The following is a 19157-nucleotide window of genomic DNA, read 5'->3' as shown; positions in this document are numbered from 1 at the left end:
CTATAGGCCGCTGGCATATACCCAAGAAGTGCCTGTCAGCACAAGCAGTGAAATTCCATGTTCCAACATACTGTGATTTGGGATCATTGAGGATTACACCGCACTGATTGTTAAATTCTTCATCAAAAAACTGAAAACCAGAAATATGCTTATCAGATTCAAATAAGGCATAAACATACTTGTGTAGAGAAGGTGAAGTAACATGAGGCTAGGAGAACCTGAGCTGTCTGAACTTGTTTAAAAAGTTTCAAAGGAGTGATGCAATACAGCTTACCTATTTTACAAACACTACCAGGTGCTTGTACTCAAAAAGAAATTGTAATTAAATACAGGGGAGAATATTTAATGAAATTATTTAATGCTTAAAATAAATCTTGTTTGTATGTGTGATTCGATTACATTTATTATGCTTCACCCTGGGTACAATGTACAATGGTTTACAGATGCATTCTAAGTGTAACTGAGCCAAGAATTATTGATGACATCTTTCTGATGACTGTTTTCATGTAGTCTTTAAATTGCAAATAGAAGTTCCAGAAGAATCATTAAACAGTTATTTCAGCTTTTTTCCTTCACACTTCAGTGCTTCATATCTTGGTTCAGAAGTTGTCATCCAAATAAAGGTAAACAGAAGTCCATTACTGTCAGTCACCTTGCTTGCCAATTAAAACCACTAACTGGGGATGGGCTCTGTTACATATTTTTTTGGCTTTTTTTTTTTCCCTCATACAATCAATATTCCAAATTTCATTACTCAATAGTCAAGAGAAGTCTAAAGTCAGAACTTACATCCAGTGGAATTTTCCTTAATCTTCCTGTCAGGAGTGGGTGAAAGTTACTATACAACAGCCTACTCTCATCTATCCATTTGTTTTCCCTTGTACTGAACAGGAACTGCAAACCAATCCAAATATCTTTCGGCATACCAGGAAGCAAAGATGTTATATAATCTGTTGGGCAGAACAGTAAATGTACACATTGTGGTTCAGACAACAAAAGTCAACATCTGAAAAAACACTCCACATAAATAAGATAATGCAACTCCTGTTCGTACAAACTTCATTTTCCCAGCTCTTTACGACTTCCAAATGCTTATCACCCCTTCCTTTCATAAGATAACACCTTTCATGTTGATTTTATCTGAAAGGAGTAGATTATTGGTATTTGTCCTCCAAATTCTCCTCTCAGGAGCAGATAGTGGATTTAACCTATTTCTCTGCCCACTACTTTGTATTCTTGCACTTATGTCCAAATTTCAGAAGCTGCTTTTCCACAGGTCTGCAGAATCTTCTATTGTCTCCCTGCAGAGCTCCCTCCTGCCCTCTCTGAATTGGCGGAGGAAGTCTTATTTCCCATCTTCCTCTCCCACTGATGTATACCATAAATCAGAACTGTTTCTTGGATTCTGGCAGAGTTTGCCCACCCCACCATCAGAAAGGAGGACAGGACAAAGGAAGTCAGGTTTAGTTGGAAAAAAATCAGCCAAGAAAACCTTAAATCAGACCCCTCTTAGTGAACATTATGGCATGAAACAATGGGCTTCAGTAACCCCCCAGGCACCAAAGGCGTTCACTGAGCTTGTCTAGATTAGGAAGACATATTGAAGCTACCTAATTAGCTACTGCTGAAGTGTCTTAATTATCAGCCATGTGCCAGACTAGCCACAGCCTATTTTCTGAGCTACACAGAGGCATTGAAGATTTACATGTTGGAGCTAGCCACCCGCCTAATGCCACTGAGTAAAAGCAGCCTACAGAAAGAAGCATGCTTCTTTAAGAGGACTGTGCCTTCTTTCCATATAGGTGACCTCCATTACAAGGGGGGGAAGAAAAACAAACAAGAAACAATAACAAACATTTCCATATGCACCAAATCAGACAAAAGATCCTGCTATGTAATGTTTCAGAATGGCTATGCTTTTGCAATGTTAAAAGCATCCAAAACCAAGCAGGTCTCAGAAATGTCTATTCCTGTATGGTTACAACTCTATTCCTCCCCAGTAACAGCAGTAAAAAAAAATGACCATTCAGCTGCTGCCTGCAGGTACACTAGTAGCCTCCCTAGTCCACTTTCCATATTCCATTTGGCAAGAGGTATTTACTCATAAAGAAACTATGTACTATGCACACTGCAGAATTCAAATGAGCTACTTCAGATATACCTACAGAGAACTGTTAGTTATCCACAAGAATACAGATGCAAATACAGCTGTCTCATTCAGCTGTTTATCACTGAACATTACCTGCAGCCAATGTGAACGCACTTCTTCCTCACTGCATTTACCTCAATGACTCTAGTTTATGTGACAGCTGAGAGGCAGGTCCCAAAGGTGGAACAACTCTGTGTTTTGCAGTCCCCTTGCCTTCCACCCTCCCATCAGTGTCCTGGAGAGCTTGCAGGTAGTGGGTTTAGACACACTGCCACGTTAAGCTGCAGCACGCTTACACACAGAGTCCTATGTGCTCCAGCAGGCATTGTGTTTGCAATTTTGTCCGCACACAGACAGCAGAGCTTGGCTTGGAAGCAGCTCCTAAGGTGGTTTTCACAGTGCAAAGTCTACAGTCTTGCTTATGTTTTAACTTGCAAAGCAAAACACAGGAATTCTTTATTCAGTGGTGACCCTTCTATCTTCAACACTTAATGCAAGGTTTTACAATTTTTTCTTTTTGTAACAGGTTAAGATCACACAGAGAAGCTGCTCTTCGAACTGGCTCAAATGTTTGCTGACTGCATTTCCATGTCATGTTTCCAGTGATGCAAACAACAATAGACAACACATTTTTAACTGGTCTTGGATTTTTAGAATGCTCCCAGTATGCCTGTAGATAACTAAGTGATTTTATGCTCAAGTTCTTAAGCAGCACTATACTGAATTTGGAAGAGAAGCTACATGCTATGTGCCCCCAGTTCACCATCGTACCTTGCTCAGCTTGATTTGAGATAGATGGAAGAGAGCCTCCAAAAGTTACACACTTTTCATTAGCTGCATTAAATGTTAAATTTTCGGGTTTCATCTTTAGAAAACACTGCAAAATAAACATAATGAAACTGATTTTCATCAAACCATTGCTTCCTAAATAACTCATAAGAAAAGGTTCTTAAAGCAGCCCTAAAAACTCACTTCTTGTTTCCTGCAATAAAATACAATTATTTTTCGCAGAAAGCAAGGGAACTGATACTAGCTGCATGCATTTCTTATTAGATTCAACAGAACACAGCTAAATATAAGTGATGAATAATCCCACTGAATAACCCCTCATTCACTGAACATTAGAATTCAATAATTTTTAATTGGCTACATCAGGATCACGTACTGTTTCAAGAATGAAAATTCATACGTGAACTCTAGAGTCAGACAGGGTTGGGCCAGGAACCTGTATTGTAACACGTTAATTTTTGGGAGAAACTACATGGGAACTCAAAAGCTGTATTCTGCAATGACATGAAGTAAATTTGCAAATGGTGGCACAATGTTACGTGCAGATTTGATGCAAGCTCCTTCTTAGGATTCTACAGAATAACGGAGGGCCAAATAACAGGAAGCAGTCTCACCAAGACTTTAGGAGACTGCCTTAAAACATAGCACTGAAATATACTATAGTATGGCTTCTGACCTCTGTTGGTTCTTCTTAAAAGCTGCTTCTAATTCTTAAGTGAGTTAAGTCCTTAAGGCAACTTAGGAAACAAGAGCATCTGGCCAGCTTGCTGCCAGTCTACGATTAGTCAAGAATCAAGACACTTCTGCCACAGAAACCTCATCCTCTCCCTTTCTAACCCTTCTCTTACTTCAAAGCAGAGCCCAAGATTAGACAATACAACCAACATTCTTGGACCTAAATGGGTGGCAATAGGAAAGCAAAAAACCTGAAAATTACTGCTTTGAAATTAAGAAACCATCAATCCTGAGTAAGGGACAGAGAACTGGGGGAGATGATTTTCATCACTGTATGTAATTTTCAAAAGCCACCTCCCAGTTCACTCCTGAACACAGAGGCTACTTCCTCACCTCTTTCAGCAGGGCACTCCAGCTTACAAGACTACAAAAAATAGGTAAGGATGATTGATCTTGTATTAAGTCTGTACCTTATTCCGGAACTGATGCCAACCTTTAGGGCAACCTCCTCTGACTGGGCGGTAACTGGGATCGTGTTTCTCTAGTAAGGAGGCATTGTTTTTTTCACAGATGAAGGGCAGTTTCACATTACAGTTAACTGGGTAGTCTGCAGAAATGTAAGTTTTAAAAACCAGTTATGGTAATGCCTATCACACTCCAATTGCCATCCACACTTTATAACATGATAAAGACCAATCTGAAGTAAAGTCCATTTCAGTGCACCCACAATGAAGTACTATGCAATCTAAAGCATTAAAAGTAACAGCAGAGCAAAAGACAAACGTAAATTATTTATATCAGACAGTAAAATAATGTTCCTAAAGATCCGGAGTCTGATCCCTTAGTTCCAGTACTAACACTTCATATAGGCAGAGATAACTTAAAACAGAAAAACATTAAATAAGATTTTTAATATGAGGACTAATCTCATATTCTGGCATAGAGGGTGTGTGACCTAAGGGTCGTTAAAACCAGAAGGAATCCTTTAACATCCATATGGAGAGCATCTGGCCTGTACTGCTTTACATAACTCCTACAGTAACTGGACTGGCTTCCTAGTCAAGAGCAATTTTTGGCTAAGAGGGATGAAAATGGGTCAGCAGCATAAAACAGAATAATGTGCTTTAAAGTGGAAATAGTAGTAGACAGTAGGAACTATTTGTTCTCCAGGGGTTATACGTTTTCCTCAATAGAAAACAATGTTTGAAAAAGGAAATAAGAAGCTTCAAGTACCATCGGGTGGCATTTCCATTACTTTGTGTGCCTCTTCCAGCATGACTCCACTACTTAATGAAATTTGCATCTCCAGATGCACATGCAGTTCCAAGTATTCAGTCAAACTGCTCTAACACAACTCTAAGACTTAATTTCCAGAGCTCAGAGTATGTAGCATAAACACAAAAAGGTAACCACCAAAACCAGATTTCACCTAATCAGTTTATGTTGCAGAAAAAGTGACAATCAAACACAAAAAATTGTCATCTGAACTCAGGTTTGCCTCAGGTCATCAAGAAATATTACATGGCTTCTACTATAAAGATGAAATAAATGATTTGAAATTCAGTCAGAGTATCATCAAGAAGCCATACACTCCTAATTCAATATAAATTTGCATTCAATATAAGAATTTGGGCAGAACAGTAATTACCTTTTTTTTTTAAAATATAATTATGAGGGGTGAAAAAAAAAACCAAAACCAACCTTACCTCTATACCAGTTCTTTCTAGAAACATACCAGCAATCCCTCAGGAATCGATCATGGAAGCGTGAAAATAACTGTAAACTGGATACAAACATTTCAGAGTCAATCTCCAATCCAATGTGATCTTCAAGTGGAAACTCTGATAGCAACAGACCCAATGCAAACAAAAATTTGGACTGGTAACTGTTTCTAGGAGATGCCCTACACCACTGGAAAGGACAGAGGGGGGAAAAACTACACTAGGAACAAATATACGGTAGGTTCAGCAGTTATGTACCTTGCCCAAATTAACTGTTGAGGATACATGCAGAACGAGGGTAGGAGGTTATTTATCACCATGCTGCAATCACCAGCACATCGTCAGGACAAGTGAGTAAAATGGGCAATAGTCCCTGTTTTATTTTCTAAGTAGTATATTGCTACAGTATTTTGGCAAGTGAAGAATTTTCCTTGTAGGAAGCCCATGATCCTTTGCTGCAGCCATGAACGGCACAATGCAAGGTTTGCTATGAGTCATCTCAGCCCTACAGGGCTATACAATAAACCCTCCAAGACTTTGATGTTACCTAACTGGAAGACTGATGTCTTAAACCAATTTCACATTCCCTGTTCTCAAGTATTTCTCAGATACCCTCAGAGACAGGTTTTTTTCACAATTTTTTTTTTCAGTTCCCCAATTATTGACAGAAGATAGAAATGGGCTTAAAAATCCCATAAAACATCTTAAAGATCAGTGGAATACATTAGCTATTAGGACCACAGATTTCAAGGATTCACATGACAAACCTAAAATGTCAAAGCCCAACAACCTGAAATCTAGAGGGTCCGACAGACACACAAGAAATAGATTATGAATTCAGTTATTATTAAGTTATTATGAATGAAATTTTTGATGTTGATAATGCTTGTATTGGGAACAGAGCTCAGAATTTGGCAGCTAATTAAAATACTTCAACAATGTTTTGAAGTTTTCTAGCTTAGTTCAAATTATTTACCTTACTTCTTTGGGATGATACAGAAGAAGTAACTTTTTACAAATTTTTACAAATTTACAAATATTTTCCTTTGGAAACTACTCTAGTTAACTATATTCCTAAGCAGCACATCAAAAAAAGCTTATAATAAAGAATTCCATAATTATTCTACATACGGTGAATGATAACTGTAGCCATAATCGATAAACTTCAGCCACCACTTCTGTTCGCTGTTTGATAACTGTGGAAATAAATAACAAAAACCCCTGTATTTTACAACCCATAGAGAAAGAGCTCCAGACTCTACCAAGGATAAACCAATGACAAAATTAATTTTGATTTTAAATGTTTCTAAAATGTGCAGGAATTATTATTCTTCAGCAAGAGGAAAGGATACAGTTTGAGACTGATATGCCAAGCAGATGGATCCCTGCACCTATCAGAAAAAAAAGCCCACATTTTCCACTGTGCTGCATAAAGCTATAGGAAATCTTGCAGCATTGTCTTAAGTGTGTGCTAGATACATCATTCCCACAAAATTCATAGCAGGAAGTCTACTGGACAACCAGGGCATAGCTGCAAGCTGCCTAAAGCTAATGTGGTTCCACAGGACCTTCCTCCCTTCCTCAGAATAATCCTGGTCTTCCAGCAGATAGCCTAACAACAAATACTTCATGAAAAGGCTAGAGATTTAGCAAGTCAAATCCTCAATTTCTCCTGCCTTGTAATTTCTCCTTCCAGGTAACTTCTTGTCAGGAGAAATTTCATGATGAGAGCTTGCAATTTCAGAAAGCATTGCTGTCTCACAAGCAGTAGCACTGAAGAAAGGTACTAACAGAGGTGCGGAAACTTGAAATGTTTTGCTAAGATTTCTTAAAAGAATGTACTTTCATGCTACAAACACCACAAATCCCTTTCAGTAAAGGCTATCAGATCATCATGCATTTCTAATTAAATTCTCTCATCAGGTAAAAAATGATGTACTCTCCTGTGCATAAAATTAAGAACCAGCACAACTGTTAGTGAAGTATTTGCAGACAATGGGATGTTTACATGGTGATCCTGTTAGGATACTTTCTCTCCATTTGGAGGTGGGGTTTTGCCCCATGTTGTTAAGACTACTTTTAAATTAAAAAAAAATAAAATTTACAAGACTGACATTAAAATAATTCTCTTACAACTCATCTTTTCCTTTTAAGTACAATTGAAAACTCTTAAGGGCAACAGGAAAAAGAAATTAATTAAGGATTAACATTTTCTTATATTGAAAAAACTGGAAAGAAAAATTCCCTATAGTGGAAAGAATCTGTTAGACAGTTTATGCCTCCTCACCTTTTCTATTTGAGATAGTATTGTCCTGAGTTTTGGGTAAGACTCCACAGAGGCTAAATCACTATCATTTTTTTGACAGTAGAAAAGGGCTTCCTGGAAGCTCAGGTTTTTATCTGGTACAAACCACAGCTCTGCTCCATCAACAACAAGTGGGGCTCCATGAATTCCAATTTCATCTATGCAGAAGAAATATCACACATGTAAGAAATAAATTCTGAAAAACTCATCCTTTCTTCTTCTGAATGTAGTAAGAAATTTCAGTTTGACACTGGGAAGAGGCAACACACCATCTTGCATTCTGAGCTCTCTCAGAATCAAATTCTGCTAGTCATGACCTTTGCTGATATAAAACAGGTATTTCAGGAGTAATAAAACAAAAGTAGTAAAAGATATAGAGTATTAATGACTATATGCAAGAATACGCAAGAAGTCCATTTACCTGGTATGTACCACTCAGGTGTCTTTGGAGTGCTACCTGTCCAGAAGAAAAAAAGGAATAGTCACTTCAAGTTCACCTTCTAACAAGACTGTGGTCACCAATAATGCAAGTGATGTATTATACTCATGCTTCTCAGTATGCACGATGGAAAAAATAAAAGCAGAAAGAAATCATACACAGGTTTAATAGTTTAAAATAAGCTGACATAAAATTAATGGCAGTTTTGCATACCTGAGTCTTAAACAACTGTGGCTTTTTTTCTCCCAAACACAACACAACGCAAGCATCAAAGCAGTATATCTACCTGTATTTCCCCACAACAAAAAAGTTTCATCCCCTGAAATGCCTTTTAATGACCAGCCAAAATGTAAAAGCCTACTGGATTACAGCACTTTTCATACTGCATGGAAAAATGTGGATCTGTGGAGATATGCTATGCCATTCTTTTGTATTCCCACTCCTCTCACTACTGCGAGGAGCTAGTACACCAGTTTTATGAGAAGAAGGCTAATTCACCTAAGGATGAAGCAAACTGTACACCCAAGATGTCTGTGGTCATTTAGTTACAAACATCACTAAGAAGGATTAAGTAAATTCCACAAATACTGCAACTTGGTGGCTTATATCACCTCACCTAATAAGAAGGCACTTCTCACTTCATGGGACAAGAAAGAATGTGGGAGCAGTGCTACTGTATCCTCCTCATGGCCACTGTATCCTCCTCATGGCCACTGTCTCATATATCTTTGAATATTCTAAAGTGCATGTCTGTTTGTATGTGACTTAGGTGAGACATCGCACATACTGACCTCTTAACAGTTCAGAAAAATGCTGTTCGCAAAGTTTCTGTTATTGGGCAATAATGACAGTGGTAATAAACTCTTTTATAGGAATAAATGGATGTAACTGCAGTTTACCTTTTGTTATCTGGCAGACCCATTCAAGCTTAGCTTCACAATCAAAAGGCTTGAAGTAAAATTCCAGGTCCCTGCCTTCATGGAAATAAAATCTCCAAAATGATCTCCGTGAAAACTGAGAGGTCTGTATAAAAGCAGAAACAGAGAATTGAGTTAATATGGCACAGGCCTCTGAAATGTGAGATGAAACTGTATTAAAAAGGTACTTTGGCAAAATCAGTATATTTTACTGTGGGTTTAGTCCCACAGCTTATTTTGCAAAAAATGAGCAGATATACAATTATTAACTCTTCAACAATAATTCTGCATGCTAGCCAAGTCTGTGAAGCCATTAGGTAAAGGACTTAACATCAGTCTACATACAAAAGTCTCTTCATGTAATACTGCTCCTTTGGTTTCTTGTAGTGCACAGGATCTCATCCTCCATGCTTATTATTGAATTATCTGTTGTGACTTGCTGCCCTGGAATGATTCTCATTTCTGCTCAAAAGAAGCAACTATCTGAACTGGCACAGAAATAACCTTTCTTATTTAAGATTATTTCTTACAATCAAGCTTAAAATCTGATTTTACTCTTGCTGATCTCTCCAGTAATGAGAATTTTTTATCATTTAGTGAAAGAAAATGTCTATATCTAGCAGGTAGGGAAGGGAGGTTACTATATTCACAGTGTCTCCTTCAAACTGCTCTCCTCTTGTCTAAAATTTTTAGCAGCTTAATGGTGACAGCTTCTTGGCCTGTGGCCATGAACACGGAAGAGAATGAGGGGAAATGGCTGTGAACAGAAGCAAAGGGATACAACTATCCTTTCCTTCAGTAAATCCTAAAAGCAGAGGTGGTTTAATAAGGTTAAAATAAGGGATGGTATTGGAATGATCTTACAAGTCAGGTGATGCTTCAGGAAAGTTAAAGGCCATTTTAAAACTCATGCCATCAAGACAAAATTAAGCAACGAAGAACATATTAGGAATTAAGTAGAGGCCTGACATTTTGAATCAGAAACTGACAGAGCACTTACAGTCTATTTCACAAGTAAACAAGGAAATATACACAATAAACACAAACACACGCTCTATCCTGGCTACAGCATTCCGTTACTTTAGGTTTCAAACATTTTCTTAATCTGCAGTTCAGAAAAACTAATCTAGATTTTAAAAGTTACTGGTAGGGCTCTGTTTCCTTTTTTGTTTTAGACTCCACGTTACTTCCTTAAGTGTTATGTGTAATATAGAAGAGATACATAGTATGGCATTATGCAATAGAGAATAGCATCGTTATTAAAATATTTTGTAGTTCAAAAGAAGTCTTATGAAAGGTTATCATTAGCACAGCGCTTTGTTCATAAAAAACTGCTTGAATAAGGGAAAATTTCTAATAGGTGCAGACTGATAAAGGGAACACAAGCAACTTTTTCATTATGCAAAGAAAACATCTCCGCAGTCAACCTAAATTTAATATACGGCTGACAAAAGTATTTTTTCTAAGTAGTTCCATGTAAAAATACGCATGCTGTTATTAAAAACCTTGAAACTAACCTTTAATGCAGCACAGTCTCTTGTATCATATTCATCTTCCAGATAATCAAGTGGCATAACAACACTAGTTACCTACAGGATGGACAGGATGAAAGAATCATTACTTTACAATATTTTTGCCACGGTAATCCCCAGAGATAACCATTCAAACCTGTGATCCCATTATGTTTACCACTCTTAAAGTATGTGTTAAAGGGCAGTTACTGGATCAGTTTTGAGTCTGCATACCTGTTGTCATGGAGGGGCATGGAGAGGGAAAGAATTCACAATTTCAGGCAAATAAATCAGTTACAGTGAGGAAGATATTTTTTGAGAAGTCTGACATATGAAGGAGATTAAACTCATAAACCCTCCCCTCTGTAGTGGCATGAAGACATCTTTTTCTCTCCACCAGTTCTTAGATGTTCAGTACTATATTTCTGCTAAAATATTTTAATGTAGTAGAGACAGAAATCAGGTTACTCTTATTAAAGTTATGTTTTTAATTGGAAATCTGCCTGGATGGCAGCTCTTAAGTGCACAATCTTGTTCTGAATTATTCATATGTTGAAGGATCTGCCATATTTTAATTAAAATATTTATCAATTTACTTTCAATCCAGTCCAAGCTAAAACAAATCAGGACATGACATTTCCTCTTTAAAAGTTAACTTACGGGTTTATCATCACTCCATTGCCAGGTTCCCAAAGAATCTGGACTCCTCTTATTCATTCCAATCCATACCCATCTGTCATTGCTGTAAACAAACAAGATAAAATCTTGAGCCAAGTATATGGTTCAGGTCACTTAATAAAAGACTGACCTATCTCATGGCATAACCTAGGATCAAGGAGCAAAACTAAAGCTTTACTACTGCAAGTTGTAGCAGTTCAAAGAGAAAACAGACATAAGGACTAGGATCTCTTCTGCACTTTTCTTTAAGATGATCTGTAGGTTGTCTTTCCCTGATCACAGAGAAAACTAACTAAATCAGGTAATTCCTTTGTTCACTGCATCACCACTTCAACAGTTGTCCCTTGATATAAAGATATCTTTTCTACACTTTTCTTCCAGAATCAAACACACAGTGTTTATTTGGCTTGCTTCTCTTTCTCTTGTCCATCTCAGATCATCTCTCTCTACACCATCAGCTCAAATGTACTCTTCCTCAAACCACACAAAAACTTCTACTCATATAGAATAACTGGCTTCATATTTCCCTTAAGTTTGTCAGGGTTATAAACAAACCAAGCATGGGAACATATTTCAATTATGCACCTTCATAAGAGAGGCACAGACATAAATGAGCACATCACACCACTGACTCCAATGTTTGCCTAAAAGAATGGCAATAAAAATTTTACTCTGTTTTACAGGATTACAGTCAGAACTTCTTTTTTTCTTCCTAGATTTTTCTTTTTCATAAGCAGGGAATGCTTAAATTCAAAATTTCAGCTATGCTCCAAGATACAAAGTTGCCCCAAAACCCCAGGTTTACAATGTAAATACTTAAATCTGCAGTAACAGCCTTTACCATACTCTTCAATATTACTTATGGATCTAAAGATACCACAATGAAGTAAAGATACTACAATGTGAAGTTCAACAAGGCCGAGTGCAAGGTCCTGCACGTGGTTCGGGGCAATCCCAAGCACATTTATTTAAAGGCTGGGCAGAGAATGGATTGAGAGCAGCCCTGAGGAGAAGGACTTGGGGGTTGTTGGTGGATAAGGAGCTCAACATGACCTGGCAATGTGCGCCTGGAGCCCAGAAAGCCAACCGTATCCTGGGCTGCATCCAAAGAACCATGACCAGCAGGTCGAGGGAGGGGATTCTGCCCATCTACTCCACCCTCCTGAGATCCCAGCTGGAGTACTGCATCTGGCTCTGGGACCCCCAACGTAAGAAGGACATGGACCTGTTGGAGCTAGTCCAGATGAGGCCACGAAGATAATCAGAAGGCTGGAGCACCTCTCCTGTGAGGACAGGCTGAGACAGTTGGGGTTGTTCTGCCCAGAGAAGAGAAGGCTCTGGGGAGACCTTAGAGCAGCCTTCCAGTACCCGAATGGCATGGAGTGACAGGATGAGGGATAAAGGCTTTAAACTGAAGGAGGGTAGATTTAGATTAGATATTAGGAAGAAATTCTTCACTGTGAGGGTGGTGAGGCACTGGAACAGGTTGCCTAGAGAAGTTGTGGATTTCCCCTCCCTGGAAGTGTTCAAGGCCAGGTTGGATGGGGCTTTGGGCAACCTGGTCTAGTAGAGGGTGTCCCTGCCCGTGGTAGGGGGGGTGGAACTAGATGAGCTTTAAGGTCCCTTCACACTCAAACCATTATGTGATAGCAAAATGAAATATGCGCTAGTCAAACCGCAAGGTTAGTTTTGCACTGCAACCTTTACTTCTCAAGGTATCAGTTTTGTGCTAGGTACTGATGTTTATGATAATTTACTCCAATCCACTACCCTGCCCAAGAAAGGCAACAGAAACTTTTCTGAATGATGGTATCAGCTGGAAGCAGCAGAGGGGAGAAAGACCATGAGTTTTCAATGAAGTCACAGGCTACGTGAAACCCTACTGCAACAGAGCGGTGGAAAATGCACTCTCATCAAGGTGGTCTGACAGCAATAGTAAAGTATTGATGCCGCAGTACAGAGCTCTTGTAAAACTGCATCAGGAGTACTATTCCATAAATTTGTGTTGTACCAAATACAGAAAAGGAATACAGGATATTTGAGGAAATGAGAGTTTAGGTTACTAACAAGAATTAAGGATTTTCTTGTCTAGCCTTGACAGACAGGAAAAGGATGTAATTATTCTTTACAATATATTAGGAGACTAAACCCCCAAGAAGAGGAGCTATTTGAGAAAAAAGAACATTGAGTCTGAAGGAACCACAACTCGGAAATAAATTTAGGCTCAAAATCGGAAAGAGATGTCTGACCAGCAGAGGTCAGAGTTTGGAAAAGGCTCCCAAAATAGTAGTGCTGACAAAGTGATTTTAAGACAGAACTTGCAAAGTTTATGGAAATAACTTTATTACATGGAGGGATGGACTCAGACCCAGGATTACCTGCATAAGCAATGTTATGAAATCATGGGGCAACGTTAAGAAATTCTTTGGTAAGACTGTACCACTACCTTTCTGCACATATCACCATAAAGACGGTAAATTGAGCCTGAAATGACTGACAGTGCAAGATCAACAAACAGCAGCTTAGCCCAGAGTACGTGGGCTAAGTCCATGAAATCCAAGAAGGGCAACAACATTTTATTTGGTAGAGTTCCCGTTAGAAGAAAAAGCATCGGCCACCAATAAGTCTCATTTTTATTTTTTTCTCAACTCCAGTATTAATTTTCTGACATTGGTGTGATAGTGTGATCACACTAGTGCAATCTTATCATACTGAATAGTCTTTAGTGTTTTAATGATATCACTAAGGAGCCTTTAAAGAGCCTAAATGCCCTATATCACTCCAGAGGGAAAACTGTGAGCCAAACATTCACAGCTGTCAAGCAGCTAAGTGGCTTTTGGCAATTTGCATTTAGGATTTTATTTTTCTGTGATTGTTCTTTCCAATTATGAATCAGACATTGCTTAACCCTCCTCTCCTAATCACCACCACAGGCTTAGTGCAGTTTAAGCAATTGATCATCAGAGGAATATCTACTAAAAAGAAAATTTGAGACACTCATTTTCAAAGGATCTGCAGTTATTACCTGAGGAACTAGAGTAATTTTTCAAAGTCTTTCAACTTGTATTTGGCTTTTATGTAATAAATAAATTAAAAAAAAAAAAAGTGTGCCAGGTCAAGAATTTCTCCTGCTTATCTGCCAAATCACAATTACTGACCTGCAAACATAACAATGTTTTCCAGCTGATTAGGCACTTAACACATTAATGTACATTTTTCTTCTTCTTTTGGAATTGTTCAGACATGACCATGAGTAATTCCGTAACTGCTACACTACCCTTGACAGCACTTTTCAGCTTAAGTAAAGCTTTTTGATAGCCCTCTGAAATTATACTATCACCTCATCACAGAAAAGAATTGCACCAACTATTTAAGACAAATATGAGTTAAGACCCTCTATTGCAACTAAGCTTGTAACAAGGAATTTGCTTGTATTTTAGGTACCTAATCTGTCTCCTCATTGCAAAGCATTTAAAATTCATCCTATGGACTGGTATCAAAATGGATTTATCAGTGCCAGAGTATTCTTACGGCTACATTCCTAGAATTGTCTCCAAAACCTAGATCATCCTGATTTTTAACCTAAAAGCATGTGCAATTTGTGCTTTACAATGGACTCCACACTGATCAACAATGATAGACCCTAAATCTCCAGCAATCCCTGCAGAACACCAGTGGCTTTTCACTCACAGAACTAAAACTTCATAAAATTCAACATTGTGCAGGAGTGGATAAATACAGTTTAAATCAATGTGAAGGGAATACACACCAGTAATTTTTCTACTGTCGTGTTCTAGCTGCTGTAACAGAAAAAGGATTTTTTCTGTCCCTTATGTCAGCTCTGACACAAGATTAAGAGCCTAAGTGAAGTTACTGTGGCTTGTAGTTCAGCCTAGTTCTCGACAAGAGGTAACACGTGGACATGTAGGCCAGCTCCCTAATAGTGCAATTTAAGGCATCATTTAATTTTAGGCAGTGCTGGCCTAAAAGTATATGTGAAGCCCATTTGACTCCATGCTCTTCCCTCTGTAACAGGCTGCTGCCACTAGCTGAATTCCCATCATGCTAATCACCTACTCTTTAGTGGAATAAAAGAGAAACTCCATTAATGCAATTACCACAACTCGCAACTCAGCTTTATTGCCCTTCTATTGCTGTTTTGGCCAATGTGTTGAGAATAAAATCAATTTTTTCTTGCAAACTGAAGTGTTAGTGAGGCTTTCTAGATTCAGAACAATTACAGCAGCAGAGCTGTGCATATGAAAGGTAGCCAATTTCTTTCCAGTAAGGTGTCCGCATTGAAATGTTATTTCTAACCAATCCAAGCTGTTACTCTCCTTGCATCCAGCGTTGCTGCCAACTATAAGCTGCAGAATGCTCACAAAAACAATCCTAAATGAATGGAAGTAACTGAACCAGATCTGTTCTGCCTGTATCATGTCCCTCAAAGGAAAAGAGGTTATCTCTGATTTCTTTCAGACAGGGGAAGGTTGGCAGGCAGATTTTATTTTCCTTTCCAATGGCAATCGCCTGACTTGGCTGGAGCAATTCTAGCTCATATTTGCCTCTAAGGTGGAACCCGAGAAAAGAACAGAATGGACTAGGCAAGCTGCCCTCTTCCCGGTGAACCAAACTGACTTTTGCTAACATTTGAAAACAAACAGTTCTCAATGAGTCACCGGAGAACTGTGCAAGGGGAAAAAAAAAACCTGAAACCAAAAAAGCCAAGGTGTGGCTCTTCCCCAAGCTGAAATGAGTGCACTGAATGAATGTTTAGGTCAGAGTTTGCACTGAGTAAGTGCAGAGAACACGGACAAGCTGCATGCCAGTGCACTCCAGCAGCTGATCACATCTAACAGTATCTTAGGATGATTTCTCCCAGTTACCTCAATTATTTGTTCTTCGTGAAATAATTCACTTGGTTTCTTCTCTCCTTTCTCACATGTGTTTATTTTCAGACAAGCCACCCTTCACTCTTGATCTCCAAAACACTTTATATAATCACCACCTCTGAGTAATTTAAAAGCATAACTAACTTAAACACTAATTACATCATCTAAACAAAACAAACATTATTTAAAAGACTTCAGGCAACATCATATACGTAGTATTTCTGTTCAGGGAGTTCTGCAGTGCTTGAAAAGGGGTTAACCCAGATGCAAATACTGTGGTTTGGGTTATATTTGACACATGCAATTATTGCAACACTGACTGTAAAGTCAGTTTATACTGGGCTCAATATATTGCCCCTTACTTAAGTTCTGGTAGATAATACTGAAGTACTGGGACTTTCCTTTTTCCAGGCTAAGTTCGAGCTTTCTTAAATATTGGAACTGCAGCAGTATTGTGTGTCGGCTGATTTTCTGGAAAGACAGGGAAAGTCTCCACCTTTAAACTCCTAACAAAAAATGGCTCTTAGCTATAATTAACACCTCAGATGGCCTGCAGGCTGAAAAGTAGTTCCAAGTACTTGTAAGAAAATAAAATAAAAGTTACTTCTCTATTCATGTTTCATAGCAGATTAGGTACACTAAAACAAAATTTGCAATTGCAAAAAATTATCATAAGATCTATAGCTAAAAATAATTTGTGCACTAATTTTTATTTCAGGGACTATAGTCACTTCAGCGAAGGAGTCACGAGTGGCTTTTATACAAGCTAAACCATCTATATATAGAGCATACAAGTTTGTTTTTGTCTCTTATTAACATAAACATTGAGTAATTTTCATGATTTGTGCACTTCTAAAAAAAGTTCACTGGGTTTTCAAGAAGGCATCTCTTCAGTCATCAACTTTTAAGATTTAATCACAGTGTTGTACATTGGCAGCTTCTGAAATAATCCCAATTTAGCTTTTTGATGACAAAATTTAGATCATATAACTGGCAGCATTTGAGTTTAAGCTGGCAAAAGTTCTGAAAAACCAAGCTGCCAATCAAAAACAAAATATTACACAAGGATCTGACATCGCACCAATGCCTAATAAAGCTTTGCAGTGACAGTTCCTTTGATTAAAAATAGAACCTTAGACTCATAAATTATGTAGCATTTAATTTGTTGATACCAGAAAAATCAACACACCCATCTAATGCTCATATAGTGTTATTGCAGTTATGCCAAATAGGATCCGTGCCAACCAGATTGCTGGACACTACATTATTCACATTTTCAAAAAATAGCACCCAGTTTAGTCAGGAAGCATTTCATGAATACAGATGAGACCTATCTGAAAAACTGAAATAATAACTTATCTCTAAAAAAAAATGTATCAGTAAAGAATAGGAACAACTATCACCCAGTTGTGCCAAAATTCAACATAAAGAAGCAAACACTTATTATAACACCACAGACTTAAATTCATGTAATGGCAGATGCTCAAAGCAAAACTCCCTTTTTCCTGCGCTCCCTCTAGCAATGTGAAACATTTGCCCAAGCTGTACTCCCTTGACATTTTCCAGGAAGGCAGTGGCATGACCAGCAGTTCAAATGCCACATCCAGCCGTTTTTACTGTGGGAAACACAGTCACCGTTCACTATCTCATACTTGCCATTTGGGGTCAGCAGCAGCATTTGCTATCTACTGCAGAATGCGACTGAAATAAAAATTTTATCCCATGGCTAGTTTGTTACCTGATTATTTTTCTCAGGATAGAATGAAGCGCCTTGATTTCTTCTGAGTGACTAAAACTAGGCAGATGGCCTCCGAGCGCTTCACAGAACCTTTCTGCCTCTTCCCAGGTCCTGGTTCGCAGCACTCTTTCACTGTGGAAGAGCTTCACAACAGCCAAACATCAGAGTAGAAAGTAACACAAGTGACAGCATTTTTAAAACACTCCTGTATTACTCAAGTGTGACCACCCTAGGTAAGAAAAAATAATTAGTATTTCCATAGGTAGAGAGTTTGACTTCTTAACAATTTTTTTTTTCAGTTTGTGTGACAGCAGCCAGACTCTGAAGTTTAGCTGACAAAATTTGTTTCAAATGCAACGTATTCCATATGGCAGGCTTTCTCTGTTTTTCTTTACCAGAAAGATTTTACAAAACAACACCCAACTCACTCCAAAACTGCAAGCCAAATTTTGGGTTGTAAGGGATGCTGTTCTTCCAAGTTTATGGTGAACTGCAAAGACCAATTTTCACTGAAACCAGGCCTGTTTGGGTGCTGCAGGTGAAGAAAGTTCTTTGGCAGACCCTTTGCTACCTGCGTGTATCAAGAGCTGCATTCCTGACTCATACACCTCAACTAACACGTCCACTTGATCTCCTTGACTTCTGTCCAAGCCAATTCCCGCCATCTGGATCTCTCTGCACAGGCATGCTGCACTTGGTCAACAAGAGTTTTGGAGAAACTGCCAGGGCCAGTTGTCACATCCCATCAGCTATGCGACATCTATGCTGCACATCAGCTACACCCATCCCTTCGGGATCCTTGCCCACAGCCTTGTTATTCACGCTGGGTTTCCCCACTTTGCCACATGAGCTGTTTACAAGACACAGTTCATTGCAGACACAGAGTCCAGAAATAATGAATAAATAATCCAATAAACAGCCTCAGTTTTAACTTGATTTGACTGTTAACAGGAGGAGAAAAACCTGCATTTCTCAATACAGACTTGTTTAAGCCCTTCCAGCTAACAGCATGGCTGCTTACTTCCAGTATTTACTTCAAAACCAGTAAAATATGATTGAGACTGCACTTTTTTGATACCCATTTTCAAACTAGAGAAAATCCCACCTCTCCTATCTACACTCTGAGTATAGAAAGGAAAAGGACAAGGGAAGGTGATACAAAGCGCTCTCCTTCTCTATTGAGGTGTCTCTGCATGCCAGATGTCAGGCAGGCTAGGATACAGACACAGCACCCTCCGTCACCACCAGGCTCCTGAGACGGCAGCATGGGGCGAATGCTGTCGCCCAACTCAGCTCCGATGTGCAGAGCTGGTCACAGAAAGGGCAAGGAAAGGCACGCCACA

General features: G+C 38.7%; 1 protein-coding gene across 1 annotated transcript in view; it reads right to left on the bottom strand.

The window, feature by feature from the left end:
* The window catches only part of LY75 (lymphocyte antigen 75), a 48060-nt gene that overhangs the window by 16198 nt on the left and 12705 nt on the right, over nt 1–19157 (bottom strand). Inside the window, exons 13-24 of the mRNA XM_075756849.1 lie at nt 17815–17957; nt 11167–11248; nt 10513–10584; nt 8978–9101; nt 8061–8096; nt 7622–7797; nt 6466–6530; nt 5320–5396; nt 4084–4220; nt 2921–3026; nt 790–950; nt 1–130 (exon numbers count right to left, since the gene is read on the bottom strand). Coding sequence (XP_075612964.1) covers nt 1–130; nt 790–950; nt 2921–3026; nt 4084–4220; nt 5320–5396; nt 6466–6530; nt 7622–7797; nt 8061–8096; nt 8978–9101; nt 10513–10584; nt 11167–11248; nt 17815–17957 — 1309 coding nt within the window. The remainder of the gene's footprint in view (nt 131–789; nt 951–2920; nt 3027–4083; nt 4221–5319; nt 5397–6465; nt 6531–7621; nt 7798–8060; nt 8097–8977; nt 9102–10512; nt 10585–11166; nt 11249–17814; nt 17958–19157) is intronic.

This window comes from Balearica regulorum, chromosome 6 (genome assembly GCF_011004875.1).
Source record: "Balearica regulorum gibbericeps isolate bBalReg1 chromosome 6, bBalReg1.pri, whole genome shotgun sequence".
Classification (NCBI taxonomy): Eukaryota; Metazoa; Chordata; class Aves; order Gruiformes; family Gruidae; genus Balearica; species Balearica regulorum.
Note: the sequence above shows the minus strand (reverse complement) of the source record. Positions and strands in the feature narration are given on the sequence as shown.